The sequence below is a fragment of the Mauremys mutica genome, chromosome 1 (genome assembly GCF_020497125.1).
Source record: "Mauremys mutica isolate MM-2020 ecotype Southern chromosome 1, ASM2049712v1, whole genome shotgun sequence".
Classification (NCBI taxonomy): domain Eukaryota; kingdom Metazoa; phylum Chordata; order Testudines; family Geoemydidae; genus Mauremys; species Mauremys mutica.
The window spans coordinates 105,356,880-105,382,999 of NC_059072.1; the positions used below are offsets into that span (position 1 = coordinate 105,356,880).

The 26,120-nt window shown below is 46.4% G+C and overlaps 1 protein-coding gene across 1 annotated transcript; it reads right to left on the minus strand.

Annotated features, from left to right (window-relative positions):
* Positions 1-1,596: 1,596 nt before the first annotated feature.
* Positions 1,597-24,575, minus strand: DENND11 (DENN domain containing 11). The gene is made up of 9 exons (XM_044989515.1): positions 24,353-24,575; positions 12,418-12,517; positions 11,070-11,228; positions 10,054-10,207; positions 9,538-9,676; positions 8,847-8,978; positions 8,390-8,540; positions 6,963-7,031; positions 1,597-5,797 (listed from the first exon to the last, which is right to left on the minus strand). The coding sequence occupies exons 1-9, from the start codon at positions 24,573-24,575 to the stop codon at positions 5,602-5,604; spliced, it is 1,323 nt and encodes a 440-aa protein (XP_044845450.1). The 3' UTR covers positions 1,597-5,601.
* Positions 24,576-26,120: the final 1,545 nt, after the last annotated feature.

Consider the following 26,120-nt stretch of genomic DNA (forward strand, 5'->3'; position numbering starts at 1 on the left):
AAATTTAAAAGGCCAAGGCACAAAAGATTAAACTAGCTACAAACAAAGGGTAACAAGAAAACAATACAGTAGAAGCAAGAGGAAGACCAAGGACAGGGTAGGTCCATTACTCAATGAGGAGGGGAAAACAGGAACAGAAAATGTAAAAGTGGCAGAAGTATTAAATAACTTGTTTCGGTTTTCACCGAAAAAGGTTAACAGCAATGGGACATCTAACACAGTGAATGCCAGTGAAAATGAGGTAGAATCAGAGGCTAAAATAGGGAAAGAACAAGTTAGATGTCTTCAAGTCACCAGGGCTTATGAAATGCATCCTAGAATACTTGAGGAGATGAGCCATTAACAATTATCTTTGAAAAATCATGAAAGAAGGGAGAGATTCCAGAAGACTGGAAAAGGGCAAATATAGTGGCCATCTATAAAAAGGGAAATGAGAACAACCCAGGGAATTACAGACCAGTCAGCTTAACTTCAGTACCCAGAAAGATAATGGAGCAAATAACTAAGCAATCAATTTGCAAACACCTAGAAGATAAATCCATGCTGTTACTTTTCACCTTATTGTCAAGAACAAATCATGTCAAAGCAATGCAATGGCTTTCTTTGACAGGGTAACAAGCCTTGTGAATGGGGCAGAAGTGGTAGATGTGGTATATTTTTACTATAGTGCAGCTTTTGACACTGTCTCGCATGACCATCTCAAACAAACTAGGGAAATACAACCTAGATGGAGCTATTACAAGGTAGGTGCATAACTAATTGGAAAACCGTTATCAGTGGTTCACAATCAAGATGGAAGGGCATATCAAGTGGGTCCTGCAGGGATTAGGTCTGGTTCTGTTCAACATCTTCATCAAATGATTTAGATAGAGTACACTTATAAAGTTTGCGAACTATACCAAGCTGGGAGGGGTTACGGGTGCTTTGGCGAATAGGGTTCAAAATTCAAAATGATCTGGACAAAGTGGAGAAATGGTTTGAAATAAATAGGATGAAATTCAGTAAGGACAAATGCAAAGTACTCCACTTAAGAAGGAACAGTGGATCTCATACTGCAGAGTGTGATCTGGGGGTCATAGTGGATCACAGGCTAAATAGGAGTCAGTGTAACACACTTGCCAAAAAAACAAACAAAAAACCCCCACATCATTCTGGGATGTATTAGCAAGAGTGTTGTAAGCAAGACATGAGAAATAATTCTTCCGCTCTATTGTACACTGATTAGGCCTCAGCTGAAGTACTGTGTCCAGTTCTGGGCACCACATTTCAGGAAAGATGTGGAGAAATTGGAGAAAGTTCAGAGAACAACAACGATTAAAGGTCTAGAAGACATGACCTATGAGGGAAGATTGAAAAAATTGGGTTTGTTTAGTCTGGAGAAGAGAAGACTGAGGGGGGACATAACAGTTTTCAAGTATATAAAAGGTTGTTAGAAAGATGGGGGGGGGGGAATTATTCTCTTTAACCTCTAAAGATAGGACAAGAAGTAATGGTCTTAAATTTCAGCAAGCGTTAACTGTCAGGGTGGTTAAGCACTAGAATAAATTGCCTAGAGAAGTTGTGGAATCTCCATTATTGGAGATTTTAAGAGCAATTTAGACAAAACACCTGTCAGGGATGGTCTAGATAATACTTAGTCCTGCCATAAGTGCAAGGGACTGTTATAGATGACCTCTTGAGGTCACTTCCAGTCCTACAATTCTATGAAATCCTTGGCCCATTGACAGCAGTGGATCCAGCCCGGGCCCTTACAATTACATACAGCCCTGTAGTACAAGGGTTACACATAAGATAGATCTTATGACCTGCTTAAGTAGTTGTGACTAATACAAAGTTCAGAGAACTCTTGGAAGTTTAACCAGCTTCCACTTTCCCTTCTCTCTCTCCCCCTGCGGGGAAGAACTGGGTTCTTACATACAGACCCATTTCAAATCAATGGTGAGAATGCCACTGTAGAGTCTGATGGAAAGGCTGTTGCTCTCTCCTTTAAACACAGAAGTTAGTGTGAGGCTAGAAAGACTCCGATCTGAGACATTACAACTTTGTCACATAGCAGTTATGAGGGGATCAGATGGCATGCCATAGTCACATTAAAAAAACCTAAAAGGCACCACTTTAAAGACAAAGTACTTTCAACATTTCTGCAGAAGGATTTTCCACTAGCTCCCAATGACAAAAAGACAGTGTCACATCTTGTCCTCCTTTTAATCAAAACAAACAAACAAGCTTTACTGTTAAACACATTCTCCTCTTCCCCCACCCCAAAACACCCTCCTTTACCAAGACCTTCTAGCTGCACGGGGTTTAAAAAAACACCCAGAACAGCAAAGCACTACACAGGGTTGCAATAATTCTTAACAGTTGACATTTGAAGGAAGAGGGGAAGAATTCAGATTCATGTTGCCTGTAATACTAGGAGGAAATATGTGCAATAATGCTTTGTCTTCAAAAGCAGAAACCAGTAACTGCTTCCTTAGCAATTCTTAACCAATCCCTCTATACCACACTGTTGGGTTCCACACATCTACCCTAAGGTTGCAGAACTACCACTGCTTTCACTACCAAGAAGCCAGGCATGAGGAGCAATTACTTCAGACAGCCAAAGCAGGTGAGTCACAGCACTGCCTCATATTTAGGCAGCAAATTCCCTCCAATAGAGCAACAAGGAGGCCCTTCTTGTTTGGATACTTCTCACCTCCTGAAGCAGCTGCCTTTCAAGAAAGGCTTATGGAAACCGGATTACACAGGAGAGCAGACAGACTATAGCTATCCAGCTGGGATGCAAGTCAGCTGATTCTTTTACCCTAGCTATGCCATCGCTTTGCTGCTCCTCCTTTATCCTCTTCTGGCAATGCCCTCTGATGGAGCTGGTTTTCTGACAGCGCATGAACACACACGACCCTGCTACAGCTCAGAAACATGTTAAAGATTTAGGTTGCAGAGGGCAGTAACCTCCCAAGGATACAAACTAAATGCCTGCTCCTGGTCAAATGAACAGAACTACCAACTTCAGTGGGAGCAGGAGAGGGCCCCCAAAAGCTGATCAGAGCAAAACTCCTAGTCAAGCCATAGCAAAAAGGAGCTAGGTGATTGACGTTTCAATGCCTTTGTTTATTCCTAACATAGGTTACTCAAACCGCAGTAATGCATGTCTGCCGTACCTCCTCCTTGCAGAGAGAATCTTCTTGGGTGGGGATGGTAGTGAGATAGAACCCAACAGAAATGAGGTGAGAGGGCACCAACTGAGGGCAGAGTCAAATGTGGATTGTATTGGGCAATTCAGCTTGAAAAGAGGTCAAAACAAAAGCAAAACAAAAATCAAGAGAGAGCCTTCCTCAGAAGTGACCTTTTAATTGCAACCAGCTCTGTTCAAGTTCTTCAGTCTGTCAAACGCTACCCTTGTAGGGAGAATTAATGCAATACAACCGCAGAGGATAGACAACAAAAGTAGCAGCATGTTTTTCTCCTGTAGGAAAGCAGTCAGAGTCCAGGAGAAGCAGAGGGAAAAAAGACTCCACTTTGCTGACCCAGCACTTTGGAGGCTGTGATGTGCTACTTATTACACTAGTTAAAATAGCACTAGGAGGGCCTTGATTTGCCTGTGCCAGGTTGTTTCCCTCCTTTCCCTTCCCTCAACCTCAACTCTCTGCTCCCTTGGGTTAGGAAAGACCTTGAATCTCAAGTAAACAACTGAGATGTCTGCTGGAGATAAACCCCATGGAGAGATGGAATGTGCCTGCCTCTAAGTACCTCAAAAGGCACAGATGCTAAATCAGTGATGCAGTGCAGGAGATTCTTTGAGTGGGGAGGTGTGTTTAAATAAATACATGGGTTAAAACAAGGAACTGAGGGGAATGTAGGGTGGTCAGGCTGAACCCTATCCAGCAGCAAAATCCAGAAGAAAGAAGGACTGGAGTGTCCATTCTGCTTATGGCAAGGAACACTTCCATAGTAGTTACAGGGCTAGAACATGAAATGCTGGATTATGGCTTACAAGAGAGCCAAGATGCTGAAATAAGTCCAGGGGAAAGGGCAGCTAGATTATTATGGTCTCAGTTCAAACAAGGTACTTAAGCATATGCCTAAGTTCAAGCATGTGAGTAAACCTACTGAAGTCACCAGGACAGAGTAGTCAGTGGTACTGCCTTGCTGAATGAAGGCCAGTAAGAACATCAGGTGCTGCAAGGCAGCTAGTTACTCCTCGGACTTAGCATCATCCATTCAAGTGTTGCAAGGGGAGGAAGGCATCCTGAACACAGCCAGCCTTTCACAGGAACAAGCAAGGGGCCCTATTGTCCAGCCAGTGGTCACTGGCCCACACCCATTGCTGAGGAGTGAGAAATCTCTATGCGCTCTCTCTCACTCACAGGAACTCCAAGCCACAAGGGAACTCACTGCAAATAGTAAGGCCAGGCTACAACCTCCTGTACCTCTCACTGAAAAATAAGTGGGCTGTCCCATTGACAGCTGCCGGACAAAATCATGATCCACTTAACTGAATGCTCAAGCAGAACAATGACTGGTTAGTTGGTAGCCAGGGCAAAGCACAAACTAATACAAACTCATGGCACTGGGAGAACAAGACAGGAAGCCGGAGTAAGCAGCAGACCCTGCAGAAAGATTCTGCCCATTCTGTTGGTGAAGTTAGCAAGGATGGAAGGGCTGATGACGAGTCAGAGCCAAGCATTTCCCACACAGCTCTATCAACAGTGCTCACCCCTGCCCTGAGAAGAGACTGCAAAGCACAGCAACTGCAGGGTGCCCTTATGATATTGGTCACTGCTCGGTAGGGGCTACCTGGACACTATCCTGCTGTTTTAAAATCTTTAATCAAAGCAGGATCCATGCAAATAATAAATAAAGGAGGAGTTAGGAGACACCAGGAGGTGAAGAGCTTCTCCATTCTCCTGCGCGCCAGGCATGAAATGGGGAAGGGAGGGCCTAGATCACTCCGCCTTTCAAATGCTGGAAATGAGAATGTAACACCTTCTACCATCCCATAATGCAAAGTGATCACATGATCCTGTCGCATGTCTAGTCTTAACCGTTTTCTTCTGCTATAGATGGGAATGGTGGTTAGACTCCAACTCAACTGCTGAAAGGATGGGCGACTGGAGTGTACAGAGTCTAACCTGCATAATTAACTGTCCCCAGTGAGAGACATGGTAGGGTGAAGGATGTTGAAGAGATTGGGGAGCACTGGGAGGGGACATTCTCCACAGTCAACTCCTGAAGGCTCAAATATGCATGATTTCACATTGGTCCCCATGAGAGAAGGTGCTTTCCCTGAAATCTCCAGCCCTTCAAAAGTCCAGACTAGGCCAAAAGCAGTTGCCAATGTCAACTGTGAGGGCTGGTGAAAAGGTGCCATTGCTCCTATGGATATCAGGAAAAAACCAAACCAAAACCTTGAGCAGTCAATCCTGAAGAAAGGAAAATAAAATCGCATTGTGTTTAAAATTATAAATACTTTTCTGTATAAAGTTATTAAATAAATGAGATCCTTCCAGTGACGGTGTGGTGAGTTCCAGTGATGCTCCTAAGCAACGTTCCATAGTCTTTAAAAAGCCATCGCTGCTCCCTGTCTCTCCTGTCCTCAGTTTAAGTGCAGCAAGGGTTATCAATGACTAGCATGACATCAATGCCATACACTTCCAGCAGGTCCATTAGGAAACTTCGGTCACCTTGTGGGTCCAGGCCCATGCCCCGGGCATGGTCAGCTGTCAAGGTCTTGTCCTGGCTGGCTGACACCTCCATCAGTGTCTGAAATATCCGATTGTTCTGCTCCATGAAAAACCTGCAGGACACAGCCAACAGGGAAGAGGAGATGGGATTGAAAAGAAAAATGGAAGACAGATTTTCTACACCATCCCCAGAGTCCCACTTTAAACATTCCTACCTTCTTTCCAACATGGTATTGCACATGTGGTAGGTCAATAGTGAACCTTTTACTCAACAGGCTTCAGGCTGGCTTATTTAAGCTGGGTGCTGACTCAACAAACACATTTATTGTGGGGAATAAAAGACCAAGTGTAGAAATGCAACATATGTCTCCCCTAATACAGTGTGGGAACTGAGTGGACAAAAGCACCAAGCCACTATGCTGACCCAAATGATTTCTCCATTACCTGTTCTTGAGCCACCAGATTCTAGCTATGACTAAGCTTCAGCACCAAACAAGGAACAGAACTTGGGAGATGAAAGTTCGATTGGCCACCTCCTGCATCCCCTTTCAGGTACAGCACTGTTCCCTGGTCCCATATCCTCTCCAACCACAGTCTAGTTTTAAATGACTCGAGCAATGAGGCTTCCCCTGTGCGCTGTGGTAGGCTGTTCATAGTCCAAAGCACCTCAGTCTTGGCAAGCTCTCCCTAATAGTCACCCTCAATTTTCCTTTAGACAATTTAATCGCATTACTCTCATGCATATCCCTTTCCCACCACAGGACATGAGCAATAATAGTGTGCGGTGAAGGGCTCCATAGGAGGAGCCAGGGTCTATTTAGTACTTCAGTTGCCACGTATTTCCTCACAGACTGCAGGAACCACACAAGCATTACCCAACCCTTCACCCCAGCCTCCTCTGAAACCGCCACACATGTAACCGCCCAGCCGACAAGCAGAGACAGTTTGCTCCCCACAGCCAGAGCACTGTCTGCATCTCAACAAGCTGTTTGGCCTCCCCCAGCATAGCCAGGAATTCTGAAGAGGGTCAGAAGATGCTGGTGTTCTAGAAATCTCTTCCATTTCCAACCCATGCTTTATGGGTCCCCATATCCCCTCCAAACACTTCCAGCCCCCCAAACATCTCTCTATGTGCAAGCTAAGCTAGTGTGATATGAAACCAGTGAGACAACGACTGGACCCTAGGCTGCCAGTGGTGCACAGGCCCTCAGTGCGAAACCACACTTTAAAGACTCCCCAGAGCCTGGTTGTTATTCAGTGGTGCAGGGAGCAACTCACAAGATAAAGAGGTCCTCTTCACAGGAGCTGCAGTCCTCCTCCACCTCCTGAGAGTACATCAACATCTGCCTGGGAGAAGGGAGGCAAATCAAACACATGTACAAGCAACGAACCCCAGAGCAATAGCGCCAAACAGGATTCTGACTGGAGACATCACCATTTATTGAAGATAAAGGTACTAAAACCTTCATCTTTAATCTATAGGTGGCAGCAGAGTCCCATGGACAGGGCACTAGGCTGGGAGTCAGGAAATCTGGATTCTATCCCAGCTCTGCCCCTAAACCCATTGCATGACCCTGGGCTAGTCACTTCATCTCCGTGCCTGTTTCCCTTCTCACCCTTTATCTACCTTGTCTATCTAAGAATGACAGGGACTGTCATAAACAGATAGTTAAGGGTTAAGGTCTCTTTTACCTGTAAAGGGTTAACAAGCTCAGTAACCTGATGAACACCTGACCAGAGGACCAATCAAGGGACAAGATAATTTCAAATCTCTGTGGAGGGAAGTTTTTGTCTGTGTTCTTTGTTTGGGTTGCTGTTCTCTCTTTGGATCTAAGAGAGGCCAGATAGATCTCCAAGTTCTCCTGAAGTATGTCCTACTATCCAGTATAGTGAGTATTAGAAAGGCGGATTAATCTTATAATTAATTTCTGCATTTGCAATTGTGTGTTTGCTGGAAAAATATCTTTATTTCTGTTTGCTGTTACTTTGATTATTCTGAGGAAGGAGGGGGGGGGAAGTCTCTCCAGTTTTATAAGTTAGACCCTGTAATTTTTTTCCATCCTGGTGTTACAGAGATAGAGTAATTTCTTTCTTTCTTTTAATAAAATCCTTTTTTTTAGAACCTGATTGATTTCTTCCTTGTTTGGATTCTCAGGGGAAGGGAGGGGGAAAAGTGAATCCCTCTTTGTTTTGATTCAAAGAGTTTGAATCAAGGTCTCTCTCCCAACGACTAGGGGAGGGGGAGGAAGGTGGGGGAATGGTTTTCTTCCCTTTGTGTTAAAATTCAAGGAATTTGGATCTGTGTTCCCCAGGGAAAGTTTTGAGGGAACAGAGAGTGTGCCAGACACTAAAACCTGGCTGGTGGCAGATTTACCAGATCTAAACTAGGATTTAAGTTTAGAGGAGCCCATGCAGGTCCCCATCTTGTGAACGCTAAAGTTCAGAGTGGGGAATAAACCTATGACAGGGACTGACTAATACTGTGTGTTTGCACAGTGCCCAGCACAAAGGTGCCCTGATCTCAGTTAGAGTTTCTAGACTCTGTTTGTAATACAAACCACCACCATAAAGGTAATGAATGAGAGGGTCAAAAGAATAAACCAAAGCAGCAAGAAATCAGGAAAATGAAGACAAGACAATTCAAAGAAAGTGAAGAGATTGAGATACTGGTCCCATCACTCCACCACTCAGGTCCCCTCCACTACCTCTGGTCATTGAGCCGCCGATATTTTTCCTTGTCGGCACTGTTAATCTTCAGGAGTGGCTGCAGGTGCTCGTGGTGCGTCTTCACATTCTGGTTATCCACATAGACGTCGTAGAGATCTCGCTTCTCCTCAAAGATCTTTTCTGTCGTACCTGCCGAGACCGGGGGAGAGGAAGATTTTCAGACACTCTCCTTGCAGGGTGGCTGTTCTCTCTTGCTTCGCTGTTCGATGAGAACAAGACACAGCCACACCCAGGCACGTTACGATCCAGTGATTGTTGGATGAGAACAGGACCTGGCCACACCCACGCAGGTTAAGATCTCTTTTCTATTATTTCACAGTATCTCTCACCATCAGGAGATTTTTTCAGCTTAAGTTTTAAAAGGTACCTCCTGATCCATCAGAGATTGCAGCTGGGGGTGAAGCAGTAGGGAAGCAAAGAGGCTGCAGAACTTACAGGCCACATAAGACACTTCAGTCTCCAGCATTTCTATGTCTGCCACATTCACATAGAAGAAAGGCTTGGACTCTGGAACGGTCCCCCCAATCCCAGGCAGTGAGACATTGGCTAGGCAGCAACAGCAATACACTGCAGGTGAGAGAAAGGGATAATACAATGCCCACAATATTCCCTCTCAGTAGGGTCCACAATGCCCCCTCCTTGTTTCTCTTGTCCCCATTTGCCTAAAGTGCTCCTAAACATAGTGTTTATAGCACAGCATAGTGGCATCTGACCAGCACTGAAACTCTTACATTTCACTCTGACTCTCCCATTGGGCAACATGTTATTTAAATTCTTACTTAAGTTCCTGCAGAATGTTTAGACATTCTCTCCCCCTGCACCCAGCTTGTTGGTGAAATGAAAGTCAGACAACAGCATCTGGTGCTGCCACACAGAGACAAGAGTTCAGGTTCATAGCTCTTCGGGCCAACAAGGCCTGAGAAAAACATGCTTGCAAGAAGTAGGGGAGGGGAGCCTCAGGGTTGCTTTGCAAACCCTGCCCCTCACCTTCCCTAGCAGCTGTCTTGGGAGAACAGCACTGCGTCCCTCCATATCAGCTAGGAGGGGTGTGTGCGCATGTGTACAAGTCACTGTCCTTCAGGTGTGGGAAGGAAGAAGTTTGAGGGTTTTGACCGTGACGCCGTACCTCTATAGCAGACAACTCCTACTGGCGGTGGTGAAAATATCAAAATGCGCTTGCGTAGCAGAGCGAACTTCCAGAGGATGAAGATCTGCTCTCCAAAGAACTTAATGAACTGAGACATACAGCCTGCAGGGTGTGTGATCTGAGGGTCAGAGGAAGAGAACGGCTCATGAGAGATGCTACAAGAACACACAGAGATGCTAAATACAGAAACAGAATATGGGAGCAAGTTGTAGATACATAGAGCCCAGCGCCACCCACCACACTTGTGACACTAGATGCGTGGGAGCAAGAGCAACACACTGCAACAGTGGATAGTTGCCTGAGATACTCAGCCTAAATAACAGGAATCTACCTTGTGCAGCTTAGGGCTCAGCCCACAAATGCTGAAATGCACGGAGAAAACTCCACTAGCTTGCCTAGCAGAGAGACTTGCTATACACAAATGAGCTAGTCCTACACCCAGTGGGAGCATCAGTGCACTGCATGTTCATACAAGCTGGACAGCGCCTGCCTCACCTTCATCTCTGGATACATGTATCTGTGGATGGAGGGCAGCCAGTGGACGGGTGGCTGAGAGCTGGAGGTACCCTTGCCAGCAGGGAGAACCCCCTTCTTGTCATCATAAAATGCCTCTAGGTGGGAGTAATGCCCTGGCATCTCCAGCTGGTGTCTAGAAAAGACAAAAAGTAGGAAAGATTTATGGAGTCCACAGACCCCAGGGCCCTTGCCCCAGCCATATATGTCTCCTAGTCCATGATTCAGCCTTGGGTGCCTCAGGTTTCACAGGCTGTGGCACCAGCATCATAAGCATCTGTATCTTTCAGTGCATCCAAGGAAAACAGGCAGGGCTGAAATGGTCAGGCAGGACTCTCATACTCCATGCATGGGAGAATGGATCCTGGTTTTCAACATTTAGAACAAGTTCAAACAAGAGGGCGTTTTCCTGCAAGTCCTCTTTTACCCTTACTTAATTCCCTTGGCAAGCTCTGATCCTGCAGTCCCACTGGACAGCGCTGTGTAGAGAGCAGAAGCATGTATGTAGCCAAGAACAAAATCTCACTGTTGGCTATAAAAATCTTTCAAGAAACCTTTAGCAAATTGATGTTTTAAGGGACAGGAAGGAAATCAACAATTACTTTGCTCTAATACCTGTTCAAAACAAGCAATTCTCCAGCAGATTAAAAAAAAAAGTGTTACACACTGAAGTGGTCCTGTATTACTAACTCAAGTTTAATTTCTTTCCTCCATCATGATCCTCATTTCCTGCAACACACACACAAGTGGGGGGGGGGAGAGGTGGAGGAGAGAGAGTACTGTTTCTTGGAAAAAGGTCTTAATGTGGCAACATTTCAAAGTCTTTGCTCAAAGCTCAAACCTTATTGCACATCCAGGGAAAATTACCTTTCAAATGACATGCAACCTGATGTTCAATGTAGCCTGGGAAACCTTCACATCCAACCATCCACACAAACATTCAGACCCTTCAGTCCAGGAGCACAGGCAGCCAATCCTGTATCCCACAGACAACTTACCGAACCTGGTTCTCTAGGAAGTGCATGTATCTATAGAGCAGGGTGTACGAAGGGGAGAGAATCCCCACAGACTTCATGCGGGCGCCACGCTCTAATTCACTCTCCACGGGCATGTTTTCAAAGCAGGCCAGGCCGAAGCAGAGCCCTTTCCGGAAATAACTGGGGACAAATGTGCAACAAAAGATAACTAGAAAGGGGGAGGGTGGGAAGAGAGGCACATACATGGCATGGTATAACAAGCAGATCCTAGGAAGGGCCATCAAAAATATCAGTTCTCCACCCCCTACATCGCCTCCTGTGCACACAGGCCTCTGCCGTTTTAACCATGTCTTCTAAATCTATTGACAGCATGGTCTACATTACACAGTATTCAGAAAGCTGGGAGCCTCCAGTGCCTCTCCTCCCACTAAAGGCCCAACCTTTGCTAGCACTGGTGCAGTGGAACCTGTGTTAGCAATGATGGGAAAATTTTCAGATGAGAGGCTTAGGTAGAAACCTGGGCCCAGGGAGCATAACGTCGTGTTTCCAAAGAACAGTGAGGATAACATACCACACTTCATACAGCCAGACTAGCTGTCGTAACAATGGCCTGTTTGGCCCCCAAGCCATCTCCCAGGCTTGCAGAGAATGGAAACAAACACCTCCTCTGGCCAATCGTGGAGTCTACAAGCTCTACAGGGAGCAGCTGTCGGTTCTCCTTGGCCAAAGGGAGGCACCACAACTCGGGGCCCTTGAGAGCAGAGTGGGGAGGAATACGATGGGAAGGGCATGGCCTAGAATTCCCATTAGGAGGAGGGAGGGAAGAGGAAGCGAAATGGGGACAGGACATGATCACTACTCAACATCTAAAGGAGACATCCAAGTTTTTTTTTAAAAACATGTTTTCTTCTGCATTCTCTCAAAACCACAAACAAAAAGACCTCCCCTTCCCCCATTTTGCTCTTTTCCATCTGGCAAAGAGTTTGCTCCATCCCCACCACGCCTCCTGGCCCGACTGCTGACATTCCTAATGGAGCCTGAAATTAGCAATTCTGTTTGCTTCCTTGTTTGTTCGTGCCTCATGCATTAGTGTCAGTTTACCTCTAGGAACCCGGTCTGCTATTGTTGGCGGGCCGGCCACCAGAGCAGAAGTCATTATACGTTAGGACCTACATAAAGAGCAGATATTTGATGCAGCGGATGCTAAATATCTGGAAAATTCACTCCAAAGCAGCTAGTTTATGGCAAGTCAATCTGGGGGGGGCCTTAGCTGATGGGCAGTGTTCATTTCTACTGCTTTGGACTAAGGGAGGAGGGCGTGTGTGGCTAAGGAGGATGGGATGGAGCAGCGCAGCCCAAATATACTCACATGAAATCCGACTGGACTTTGTGCGACCCACTTGCCATGGATTTGAACTCAACACCTTCTAAGTCAATGTCTTGGGGCAAACACCATTCCACCATGTTACCTGTGGGGCAAGGGAACGAGAACTTCTCATTGGAGGAGAAATGGGTCCCACCCTCTACTAAAAAAGCAGCAACAAATCAGCAGCAGCCAGGTTTCAACCACTTGGGTATCAAGGAGCAGTGCACTGGTAACAGTATTCTAAAAGGGGAGTTTTCGGAGTAATACAGGGCCGTTATTACATGGCCTTACAGTGAGATGGGTCTCTCCAGTACCTGAGACAGAGCACAGATGCAACCTTACCACGCTCCATGTACTGCCTGTGAGACAGACATGCTGCACTGAACACCAGTACATTGCACGGGCCTCAAGAGTTATTTCAGAACCTGTTTAATATCTTGCAGACTTGCCCCTCCAAGGCCTGCCAGGCAGAAGCTACAGCAGATAGTCCCTCCAGGTACTTGGGCAGGGCAGTGAAGGAGGGGCTAACTCTACTGATGTTCGTGCTGTGAGAGTTCTATGGACAGAAGACTTCAGTCTCCAAAGCTGAGAATCTGACCCCTCTCCTCAGCACTGTAGTGCAAAAGCAGAGCAAAGGGAAGGATGTAAAATTAAATAGCCAGGCATTTGGAAAGTGCATCATGTTGCCATGATAAAGTCTTGGATTCAGAAAGGATTTTAGAAATCCTGTTCAAGAGAGGCAAGAAGCACAGACTGGTAGGACTGGAAGGGACCTCAAGAGGTCATCTAGTCCAGTCCCCTGCAGGCTACGTAATAACTAGATCATCCCTGACAGGTGTCTGTCTAACCTGCTCATAAAAATCAACAATGACGGAGAGTCCACAACCTTCCTAGGCATTTTGTTCCAGTGCTTAACAACCCTGACAGTTAGGAATTTTTTTTCTAACGTCCAATTTAAACCTCTCTTGCTGCAATTTAAGCCCATTGCTTCTTGTCCTAGCCTCAGAAGTCAAGAAGAATAATTTTTCACTCTCCTCCTTGTAACAACCTTTTATGTACTTGAAAACTGTTATCATGTCCCCCCTCTTCCCCAGACTAAAGCAACCCAATTTGTTCAATTTTTCCTCACAGGTCATGTTTTCTACACCTTTACTTATTTTTGTTGCTCTTCTTTGGACTCTCTCCAATTTGTCCACATTCTTCCTGAAATGTGGTGCCCAGAACTGGACACAATACTCCACGTGAGGCCTTATCAGCATGGAGTAGAGCAGAAGAATTATTTCTTGTGTCTTGTTTACAACACTCCTGCTAATACAGGGGTTCTCAAACTGGGGGTCAGGACTCCTCAGGGGGTTGTGAGGTTATTATATGGGGGGTTGTGAGCTGTCAGCCTCCACCCCAAACCCTGCTTTGCCTCCAGCATTTATAATGGTGTTAAATATATTAAAAAGTGTTTTTAATTTATTGGGGGGGGGTCACACTCAGAGGCTTCCTATGTGAAAGGGGTCACCAGTAGAAAAGTTTGAGAACCACTGCGCTAATACACCCCAGAATGAGGTCTGCTTACTTTATTTTATTTTTTGCAACAGCGTTACACTGCTTTCCATTCATATTTAGCCTGTGATCCACTATGACCTCCAGATCCCTTTCTGCAGTACTCTTTCCTAGGCAGTCATTTCACATTCTGTATGTGTGCAATCCATTGTTCCTTCCTAAGTGGAGTACTTTGCATTTGTCCATATTGAATTTCATCCTATTTACTTCAGACCATTTCTCTAGTTTGTCCAGATCATTTTGAATTTTAATCCTATCCTCCAAAGCACTTGCAACCCCTCCCAGCTTGGCATCATCCGTAAACTTTATAGGTGTACTCTCTGTGCCATTATCTAAATCATTTAGAAGTCAAATCTCCAAGAAGAATGGAAATTGGACTCTCCCCCCTTTCTGCCAGGCTCATGAAGGGGTATTAAAAAGCCCAGGCCAGAACTTTGTATGTAGATTTATGGCCAAAAGTGAAAGTGTTATGATCACTACTGGTAGGGAGGAGTGTACGCACAGCACATGGTAAACTGTAGCACCAGCCACGCTCATGTCAGTGGAACCTTACTGCTTAAAAAAAAAACAGGTGTTATACACACACACACGCCACATATACGGCCATGATATTCATGTGAAAAACTTAACTACTGGCTTAACAAGTTTGTTGTGTACCTTTGACTGCTTCACCTGCACTCTGCCAACAAAGCCATCTTTGTCAAAATTCCAAGCCTCTGAGCAAATCAGCTGGTTGTATTTTTTAGTATATAAAACTTTGTTACAAGAAGGATTTCCTCCTTTTCACTAGTCCAAGGCCCAGTACATGCAATCCTCAGACCTAGACCTGTGATATTTTAATGGTTCGATACAAACCACAGGACAGCTGGTATTCCACCTTCCACGCAAAGTGTGGGTGTGGAGACTTCACGACCACTCCTATCCTTCTTGATGGCTCTGCTTGGGCAATGGATCGTTTCTCTGGAAGCCCATTATCTTCCTTGGTAAGACTGGGCAAACAGGAATCTTAAAGCCAACACCCTTATACAGCTTCCATGGAACACAGCTCAAGCTAATTAATATTTTAAGAGCTGACTGAAATGTTTCACAGATTTCCCAACCTCCTAACTCTTCAACACAATAATTGTTCCAGCAAATACAAAAGTGCACAGATACAGAAAAGATTAAGACTGAATGAATTGGCAACTTGACTATCACCCCAACAAGAAAAATTTAATGCCTGAAATAGAAAAGAATATCTAAAAAGTCTGATCTTGGGGTGGAGATGACGAGAGAGAGTATTTTTTGAGATGAAAGATGAGCCATCAGAAAGACACAAAATATTACAAGTCAATCTAATCCTAAACTCTTTCACAACAGATTTGTGGGCTACATACAGATTTTGGACCAATACAAATATTCAGGGATGAGATTTTTCCACCAAAAGTTATACTACTACAAGCCCTAGCGTGTACACAGTTATGCCAGTATGAAGGCACCTGGTATCAGTATAGCTTACTCCCCATCCCAAACACTATACATATATAACAACATCCACTCTGGGATGTGTGTGGGAATACATCACTTTATAGCAGTGTAGTTAAAACAGTACAACTTGTGTGTTTAGACAAGGCCTTAGACTTGGCCAAGACTTTGAGAAACAAGAGCCTAAAATTTGACACCTAAATAAGTAGCAGATTTTCAAAACTAACTGAGCACCCAGCAGCACCCATTTGGGTCAGTAGGAGCTGTGGGGTGCTCCACATTTAAATAAGTGCCTAACTTTAGGTGACTATTTCTGAAAATCCTGGCCCTTCTTTGTATTTTACATATTGCACAAAGGAGGGCGAACATATAATTCTATTTAGCTACTGGAATTTAGTAGCTTGTTTTTCTGCTCAAGTAGACATTGTTTCCAATAGGTTTTGGGGCCTGGTGAGAGAAATAAATACAGCAAGTTAATTACAATAACAGCAGAGATTTCACATGAATCCATTCTGTTCAGAGATGAGGAGGCCAGTCCTAGGTTGTCTTGTCAGCAATGTCATCACACAGCTAACGAAAAGTCACTACAACCAAGCAAGGAAGTGGGTAAGGACTCTCCAGAAGATTTGAGTAAGTGTATACATATATATACACCTATCTCATAGAACTGGAAGGGACCCTGAAAGGTCATTGAGTCCAGCCACCTGCCTTCACTAGCAGGACCAAGTACTAATTTTGCCCCAGATCCATAAGTGGCCCCCTCAAGGATTGAACTCACAACTCTGGGTTTAGCAGGCCAATGCTCAAACCACTGAGCTATCCTGCCCCTACAAAGGGGATTTCTCATTTTATGATGGTAGCGCCCAGAGACTGCAATCAGGGCTCTACTGTGCGAGGTGCTGTACAAATACATAAGAAGACAGAGCCTTTATTGATGTACCTGGACCTTTTAGGTAGTGTACAAGGCTGGCAGAGGAAGCCACTATGATAATGCCTGTGGTTTGTGTTTAGAGTTATACATTTTAAAAAATGGCTACATATAACTGTTTTTAAAACGACACGAGATGATCCTTCCCTGAAGAGTTTAAGGAAGTAGATCAGGGCTCCCTCAACCACAAGTTGTGGTTAGCGCCAAGTTCCCAAGTTCTCCCGCAGGTTCCTCTTTCAAACACAATTGAAAGTCTAATGCTCATAATGAATCAACTACTGATCTTCAGCTGCATAATTAATAGTAATACGTTATCATTCCACAGCACCTTTCAGCAAAGTACCTTCAATTAGTTAAGCCTCAAATATCACTTCGGGGGATGGCAAGTATTATCCCCATTTCACAGATGTGCAAACAGACAGAGGTTAAGTAATACACCCAGTTCCACAAATCAGATCAGTGGCAGAGCAAGTGGAACTAGAACCCTGTCCTGTGCTTTAACCACTGGAGGTCAACATGCTCACACCTGAATAAACTCATTCAGTTGCACTCTTTTCTAGGATCTTCCATTAAAAAGAACATTAGCCACCAACAGCTGTACTTTTGGGCAGTCGCTCTCACCACCTTGCCCTGTGCGATGACGTGGCAGTCATGGAGCAAGCAAAGAGATAAAAATCAGTCAGGCGAGATGCTAGAGCAAACAAAGGAGCGACTTTTCCCACAGGCACAAGCTTAGCTGCCCACAGTCAGGAGGGAGGGGGAAGGGAGAAGCCTCTGTGAGAGCAGGAAGCCTACTCCGTTCCCTAACCATGCACAAAGCAGCTCCCAGGCTGGTGAGGAAGGACTTCCCAAGCAGCATTCAAACAACTTGAACTTTAGAGCACAATGCGAGGCTTCAAAGAGAGAAGCTCACAGGTTCCTTGAAGAACTTTCGTAAGCCATTCATCAGCACCAGGATAAGTCAGAAAGAGCATCAGCAGCTTCTGGAAGGAATGGAGCCAAAGAAAGTTTCCCTTGTAACTTTCTGCACTATTCCTCTTATTTTTGGATGCTCCCAGAAGCTACTGTGACACCAGCATTTAGCTTCTTTATTAAAGTAACCATCTGTTCATGGGGGTGGGGATGGCTGGGGGGCATCACACACAGACATGAAGATCTACATGATAGTGAACACATTTTTAGATCTATACACTCCCAAGCAGTATCTGCAACACAACACTGCAACGCTGTGCTAGTGCCTGAGAACCAGAAAGTGAAACTAAACATGATTTAGCTCAACTTGGAGAATGAAAGAAATACAAAAAAGAAACAAAACAGCTTAATAATGGTGAATTGGACTTTTTCAAAGCAGTTATTGGTTCACTTGTAGGCCTGATCCTCCACTTGCAGGACTAGTAGTCTGGCCACTCAAAGCCAGCTGAAGGACTGAGGCCTTCGCAAGCTACAGTGTTATTAAGAACACTACAGACTTATATTGGTATAATAACTACATCGCTCAGAGATGAGACAAATCCACATCCCTGAGTGACATAGTTATATCAACTTAACCCCCCATGTAGACAGTGCTATGTCAGCAGAAGAGCTACTGAGTCTCAGGGAGGTGGATCAACTTCACTGACAGGAGAGTTCTCTCCCATCGACTTAGGCCTGCTCTATACTACAGAGTTAATTACGTCAACCTAACTCTTTAAGTGTCTACACTAAACTGTAGCTCCTATTGATGTAACTCACCCACTACACCGACCTAATAACTCTACCTCCACGACAGGCATAGCACTTAAGTTGATTTAGTTAGGCCGACGCAGTGACAGTGCAGACACTGTGTTGCTTACATTGACTGTTACTGCCTTTCAGAAACCGTCTCACAATGCTCCATGTGCACTGGACATGCAAAAGTGATTGAATTGCTGTGATGGCTGTACGTCAACATAACTTAGGTTGACTTAATTTTGTAGTGTAAACGTGCCATTAGAACATCTTTAATAAAGCAATACAGTGGTGCAGCATCCCAAACTTACTACTAAGATAGTTGGCTGCCCACCACAATCACATAAGTAGTGAGACACATAATTTGACCTGCTCCTATTTCTTTTAGAGTGCACCACCTGGAAACAGTAATGGGGCAGCCAACACTGTGCACAACATTCCAAGATGCCAAACATTGACAAGTTTGATACAAGTGCCCCTCAAAAAATGCGAGACTGCATCTCTCTTTAGCCTGAAAGATCCCACAGCAGTGCTTCTCTTTACTTGTCCCTCCTGTGTCTATCCTACAGATGAGCCCTATCTGGACTCCTTGCTGTTTCTGGATACCCAATAAAGCCACACAAAAAACACCTTTTCCCCTCTCCAGCTGGCAGGATGAGCAAATATACCAACTTACTGTAGAAGGGATGTCCATGGAAAAAGCAGTTTGCCTCTCAAGGACCCTCAAAGACCATCACATTGACATCGTGGCCCTCCAAGAAATATGCGCAAAAGACAACCACAAAGCTGCCAAACATAAAATCTCATGGAATGGGGGGCTGCTCCACCATCTGACAGACATCATCAGAGACATCCTCCCAGTGAAGTAGGCAGCATTTCACCAGAAGAGGAACTGCTGTGACCAAGTAGCTTCACTCACCGGCCACACTGAGAACAGAAGTTGAAGACAGGAATCGCCCTTGTTGATGTGTCCTCGGCATATGACACCGGTTGGAGACAGGGCTTCCTCCTCAAGGTCTCCAGCGTCATTCACTGTCAACAAACGATCCGCCTCTTGGCAGCGATGACCAGAGACCACTGGCTTAAGGTACACCTTAATGGCCAGATCAGTAGACCAAGGACTCTTCACTCAGGCATCCCTCAGGGCTCTGTCCTGGCCCCGATACTTTTTAATCTATACACCATGGATATACCAGCGACGGAGTTGAGGAAATTCATCTATGTGGATGATGTTGCCCTAGCTGTTCAGCATACAAGCCCCCACACCATCAGCTGCACCCTAACCCGAGATCTTAGCACAATGGCTGATTATTTCCAATGCTGGAAACTTAAGCCTAACCCAAAAATAAACATGGTGTCCACTTTCCATCTGAACAATAAAATGGCTAATACCAAACTCGTGGTGCAGTTCTGCAGTGAGAGTGTCAGCCATGAGGCTAACTCAAAGTATCTCAGTGTTACACTGGACCAGAGTTTAACCTCTCGACAACACCTCGAGAACACCCGCTATAAGGTCAGGTCTCATGTCGCGCTTATCAGGAAATTGGCCAGAACACCCTGAGGCTCCAGTCCATGGACCTTACAAACCGCAACAACTTCTTTGGTACATTCTGCAGCTGAATACTGTGCACCAGTGTGGTCTCACAGCAGTCACACTAAACGCCTTAACACTCAACTCAATAACGCCATGTGCATAGAGTCAATTTGAGCATTCCTGACACTGGTCAACTGGTTCCCGGTCCTACTGCACATCCAGCCTCCACAGATTAGAAGAGCTGCCCAGACATCTCACTTTCTCAACCACATCAATGCAAACACGAAGACCCCACTTCACGATGACCTGCAGAACCCACCAAAGACAAAATTAAAATCCCACAACCCTCTATGGGTCTGCATCAAGAGACTTACACTTAACTTTGATGCTGAGGCTAAATAGAGAACCACAGGGAGCGTTTCGACTGCTCAAAACAAACAGCTCATTGTTGACCCTGTCAAGGAACTACTGGGTTTTGATTTATGTTGGAAAGACTGGTGCAGATTGAATTGCATCAGGACATCTCCTGGGAGATGTGGACAAAACCTCTTTAAATGGGAAAATGAGGCAAACACCTGTAGGAGACTGTGTTCACTAGGCACAAATGAAGGAGCACATCATTTCTGAGTGTCCCTTTTGTTCATTCGCCAGGGGCCTGAAAGACATTCACCAGCTCATTACTGCAGCAAGGTCCCTACTATCAAATCTAGATATAAATTTGTAATTGTTACCTCCCCAAGCCATACGAAAGAAGTCTTCACCTTCAGCAACCTCCATGGGCTTGGCACAAGTTACTGAGGGGACCATCACACCCTGCGTAGTCATGACCTCCTGTGAGAGCCAGGTTCCTGCGGTATTATGGGACTGTCAACCTCAAGAGCAATGCTTTGCATGCAGGAGACCAAACTTTCTTGGCTACTGCCCATAACTTACTCCCAGAAGAGGTCAGGATACACAGAAACTTCAGCGTATTCAGAGCAAAATGCAAAACTTACTTCTGTGACCCGGTCCTTCTGCCATAGCCACCCTGGTCCTCTCATACAAAGCCACAAGAAGCCAGTCACTGCTGACTGAAGGAAAGATACCTTTCAGATAGTGGTATGTACAAATACATACATAAGCAGGGCCAGCTCCAGGCACCAGCATTCCAAGCAGGTGCTTGGGGCGGCAATCTGCAAGGGGTAGCAGTCCGTGTATTTTTGCTCCCAAGCAGCGTGCCAAATTGCCGCCATGGAAGGCAGGGGCAGTCCCTGTGCTATTAGGGTGGCACGCACGTTTCCGTGGCGGCGGCAATTCGGCGGCAGCTTCTATGTTCAGCTGTCCGTGGCAGCGCAGCTTCTGTCTTCCGGTTGAAGACAGAAGCTGCCTCCAAATTGCTGCCGCCGCGGAAACGCGCGTGCCGCCGTAACGGCACCCGGACTGCCCCCGCCATCTGCGGCGGCAATTCGGCATGCTGCTTGGGGCGGCGAAAACAGTAGAGCCGGCCCTGCACATAAGTGATGCATATAAGACCCTAGATCGAGGCAGACAGAACAGCAGCACAGCATGTGTGAATGTATATGGCAGGTATGCTCTAACCTACCAACAGGAAGTTAATAATGGACAACAGCAGATGCAGTGGTGAGCTAGCAATGAAGGGGTTAGCATTTTCTGTAATCTCAGTGTCATGATTCAGCATTGCTTACTTAGGTCAATAACAGAAGAGAATTAATACCATGTTTGTGTAGGACTGAGCAAGATCCCAAGTGTGTGATGAAAGACAATTGAGAGATAAGTTCACCACTCCTTGGGAAAACAACATTAATCTCTTGAGCACCAAACAAAAAAATCAGAGTCGCCTGTGCAGACAGAACTCAAGACAGGTATGACACCAATAAATATGTAGCAGAGCTCTGATTTGTTGGGTACAGTCAGCAGAAGGCATGGATCAGTGTTCACGTCGCACTCCCTGTCAATACCCAGCCCAAGCTGGGAAGCTAATAATCCAACCAGCAGACCAAATTCGGTGAATCCTGGTCACATGCCACCTGAGGCACATTGTGCATACACTAAGAAGAGCAGCAGTACAAGTCAATGCTCTACATCAGGGGTCAGCAACCTTTCAGAAGTGGTGTGCCGAGTCTGCATTTATTCACTCTAATTTAAGGGTTCGCATGCCAGTAATAGATGTTAATGTTTTTAGAAGGTCTCTTTCTATAAGTCTATACTATATAACTAAACTATTGTTGTATATAAAGTAAATAAGGTTTTTAAAATGTTTAAGAAGCTTCATTTTAAAATTAAATTAAAATGCAGAGCCCCCTGGAGCGGTGGCCAGGACCCGGGCAGTGTGAGTGCCACTGAAAATCAGCTTGCGTGCCGCCTTCGGCACCCGTGCCATAGGTTGCCTACCCCTGCTCTACTTGCCCATCAAGGGACGTAATTTACTTCTTCCATACAGATACTATTGCTAAGGCTAAGATTTTGTCACGGATATATTTAGTAAAAGTCATGGACAAGTCACAGGTAATAAACAAAAATTCATGGAAGCCCGTGACCTGTCCCTGACTTTTACTAAAAATATCCCTGACAAAATGGGAAGGGAGGAGTGTCCAGCACCCACAGCTGCTGGGGCTCCAGGGTCCCCCCCACTGCACAGCAGCTGGGAACTCCAGGGCCCCCTGCTGCCTGGGTGCTTCCCCGAGGCTGATGCGGAAAATGTCACAGAGGTCTCTGGAAGTGACAGCTTTCGTGACATAATCGTAGCCTTAACTATAGCTACGAGACATCGTTTTCTAAAGTTATTTGTTGTAGAGAAGTATGAAGAGTGATTGTTTCCCCCCCCCCTTTGAAAAGTTGCATGTGGACAATAGAGGTCAAATTTGACCACTTCCTTACATCCCATTTTCACTATTTCCCTGTGAATTATATTGTATAAGTGGAAGCACTTAAGTACAACCCTCCACAGCAGATAAAACCAGCACCAAAGACAAGATGTACTGGTACATTACCCGCCATTACCCAGTACTTAAAAATACAGCTAGAAAGTAGTCCAACTTCTGCAGAACCACTTTTCATTCTGTGTGCCCAACTGCCTACTCTCAAAATGGCAGAGGAGTTTTAGGAAAAACTGAGGTTTGCCCAGGGAGACTCTAATCATATTTAACATCACACTTATTTGGAATGCTAAACCTCACTCCCTTGATTATTATACTGTGGGGTCCAATACACTGTCATAACACCGAGGTCACCTATTTTGGTTGCACCTTAGAGAAAGCCACCTCCTGAACTAACAGAAAATTAAATTCTAGCGCTAACCCCTATTTCCCATATGCCCTCTTCTCCCACTTACTTATTCTGACGTGGCAACACACCTACCTACATACATTCTCTGCCCTGCCTCCCATTATCCCCCCTGGATGTGTAGAATCAGTAAAAAAGGCAGTGAATCTAGTGAGAATGGAAGTCAAAGATCTTGAATTCTTATCCCAGCTTTGCCACTGACTTGCTGCATGGTCATCAGACAAGAGAGCCTCTCTGTGCTTGTTTCCTCCTCTGTACTACTACTCTTCTACCTATTTCACAGGAATTCTGAGAGGCTTAATCCCTTAACATATGTAACACACTTGAAATTCCTAGAAGAAAGACGCTCTAGATAAGCAGAGTGTTATTAATCTGCACAGGTCCCATGATGAGGAAGGGAAAGCAACACCAAGATCTCAAAGTTGCATGAACGGAAGTAAATAGCACTTCGTTGCGCTATACTTGGCAAATATAATGCAAGCCACAGGAAAACAACATGCATGCTGGGGAAGTGGTCAGATACTGTAGTGATGGTGGCTATGTTCATCACCATCTAACACACTGTATGTGCAGCAAGTGATTGTTTGTAACCAATGTTTGGTGGGTGAGGCTTCCATGGCTTGCTTCAACCCACTACCAATAAATACCTATGGCGAAAACAGGGACACACAGTATAATATTTTCCTGTGAGAGAAAGCTACAGAGACCTGCCTCAGCTCATCACCAGAATAGAGGGTGCTGAAGTGGGGAGAGTTTCCCAGGGCTTTTCCATCACCCCATGAAGATCAGTGGGTTATGGGGAGGATTTAAAGGAGGACCGTAGCAATCTTTTCTGAAAGAGGGGGAATATAGCAGTGTTTTCTGGGAACCGGCTGCCCTCCAGCCCCAACTCACCACAGTGATGATCAGGCTGCTGAGCCAGGGAGTGGGGGAGGGAGAGAGTAGGCGAGAAAGAGATTCCCACAGGGTTTCTCTCTCATCTCCCATGGGCATGAGCACTAGATGGGGGAGGCAGGTGTGCAATATCTCCCTTGAGAAAGGACCTGTTGCGGCATCCCCAACCCATCACGGGGATGACCAGGCTGCTCAACCCGAGGGGTGGGGGGAAAGGAAGGAAGCGGAGCGGGATTCCCGAGGTGTCTCTCATCCCCTGGAAGCGTTTTCCTGGGGACCTGCCGAGGCCTCCCCAACTCAGGACAGCGATGACCCGGCGGCTCAGCCTGGGAGCGCGGGGGGGGGGGGCGGGGAAAAGAAGCGAGATTCCCACAGTCCACCCCCCCCCATCCCCAGCGGGCACCTCCCCGGGGTGGGGGTTGGGGGGAGGTGACAGGGGGCCGCAGCGTTTCCCGTCACAGCGGAGCCCGCGGGGATGGATGCGGGAGGGGCTCCCGGCCGCCCGCCCGCGGCTTCCCCCGGCCGCGCACGCAGGGGGCGCAGCATCCCCGCGGGCCGGGCCGGGCCGCCCTTACCGGAGCGGGGATCGAAGGTGACCACGAACACCGCCACGATCTGGTCCTGGTCCTGCTCCGCCTCCGGCCCCCGCGGCCGCTCCCCCCCGGGGCCGCCCCACGCCGCGCCGCCCCCCCCCGGGGCCAGGCTCCAGCCGCCCCGCTCCGGCTCGGCCTGCGGCAGGGAGACCGCGGGGCCCTCGGCCCAGAACAGCAGCGGCGCCTCGTCCGCCGGCTCCACCATGGCCTCGGCCCGCCGACTGCGCCGCGCAGAGCCGGGCGGGCGAGGAGGGGGGAGGGGGCGGGCGGCCGCGGAGCAGGGGGCGGGGCTAAGCCCGCTCGGGGGCGGGGCTTCCGTCTACCTCGCCGCCCGCTTGGGCCGTTCACAGCCAGTCACGTGACCGCGCGCTTCCGGGCCCGGAGGGGGGGGGGTGGCGCTGTTTGGAGTCGCAGCGGGCAGGGGCGCGCGGCGCGTTCCGAGGCGGGAGCTGGGCACGCGGGGAGCTGCTCCCACGGGGGTCCCCCCAGGGCGCTGTAGCCGGGTCACGTGTGTCTGCATGGCGAGCCTTGACTGAGGGCGCTGGTGCGCGCGCCAAAGCTTCCCAAGGGGCGCCAGTGGCAGTACCCACACGCACCAGCAGTTCCGTCACCTCGGCCCTTCAGCACCACGGGTCTAAAAGGACAGGGATGAAAACACACCTAGGTCCTGACCCTGCAAATTGCTTTGCATGGGTGGGTTGAAGTGGAGGGGTCCATCAGTGCAGTGCCATTTACAGGACTGGGGGCCTAAATCTGTGGTTTTCAACCTGTGGTCTGTGGACCCCTGCGGGGTCTGCAGACTATGCCTAAGATTTCCAAAGGCATCTGCACTTCCATTTGAAATTTTGTAGGGGTCTGCAAATGAAAAAAGGTTGAAAACCACTGCCCTGGATAGATTGGGCATACTGGGTGCTATAAAAAAGCAAATGCTGTATTGTAGTATGATGCTACTGTGCTATTGCCTAGAATATTTTTATTAGATCAAGTGTTATTTCTATTGCTCTTTGTTTTAGGATATTTATATCCATCCCCATTGTATTAGGTGCCATTACTTAAACCTAGAAGTACATCAGTTCCCTCAGGAAAGAAAAACTAAATTCTCATCTTCTTTCCTCACAGATTAAAGTTACTTTCTTAAGAGGAATTAAATCTACATTGTTTGTTTCCTAGAGCGTGCAGCTGGGGCCAAAACTCAGAGATGAGTTTTATACCCCAAGAGTGGATAAACTGCTGGATTTCTAGTGACCTGGAGTTTGTGCAAGTCAGTTTCTCTACTGAGATTAGTATCCTCACAACCTGGAACCTAAACTGTCAATTTCATCATCCCTGTTAAATGCAACTGGCATAGTGGGATGTGCAATCAGAAAATTATAAATATGGGTTATTTATACTGTACCAGGAGATGTTAACTTTTCAGTAATGTGCACTGTAGATTGTATAGATAGATTAGATTATAAAATTATTTTGATATTTTTTGAAGGAAAAAAAACCCCAACAGATATTTCTGCCACTGATCCAAACATTAGACTGTCATTTGCTGCAACATTTCTGAACTATATTTTCTGTGCTAATATAGGTCCTGATCCTGAAAGTGGATGTGTGTGGGCACCCCATTATAACAGAGAGCCCAGTTAAAGTTAGTATGGACTCCTGCACAGATCTCTTCACAGAATTAGTGCTTAGGGATCAGGGGCGGCTTTAGGAATTTCGCCACCTCAAGCACGGCGGCACGCCGCGGGGGGCGCTCTGG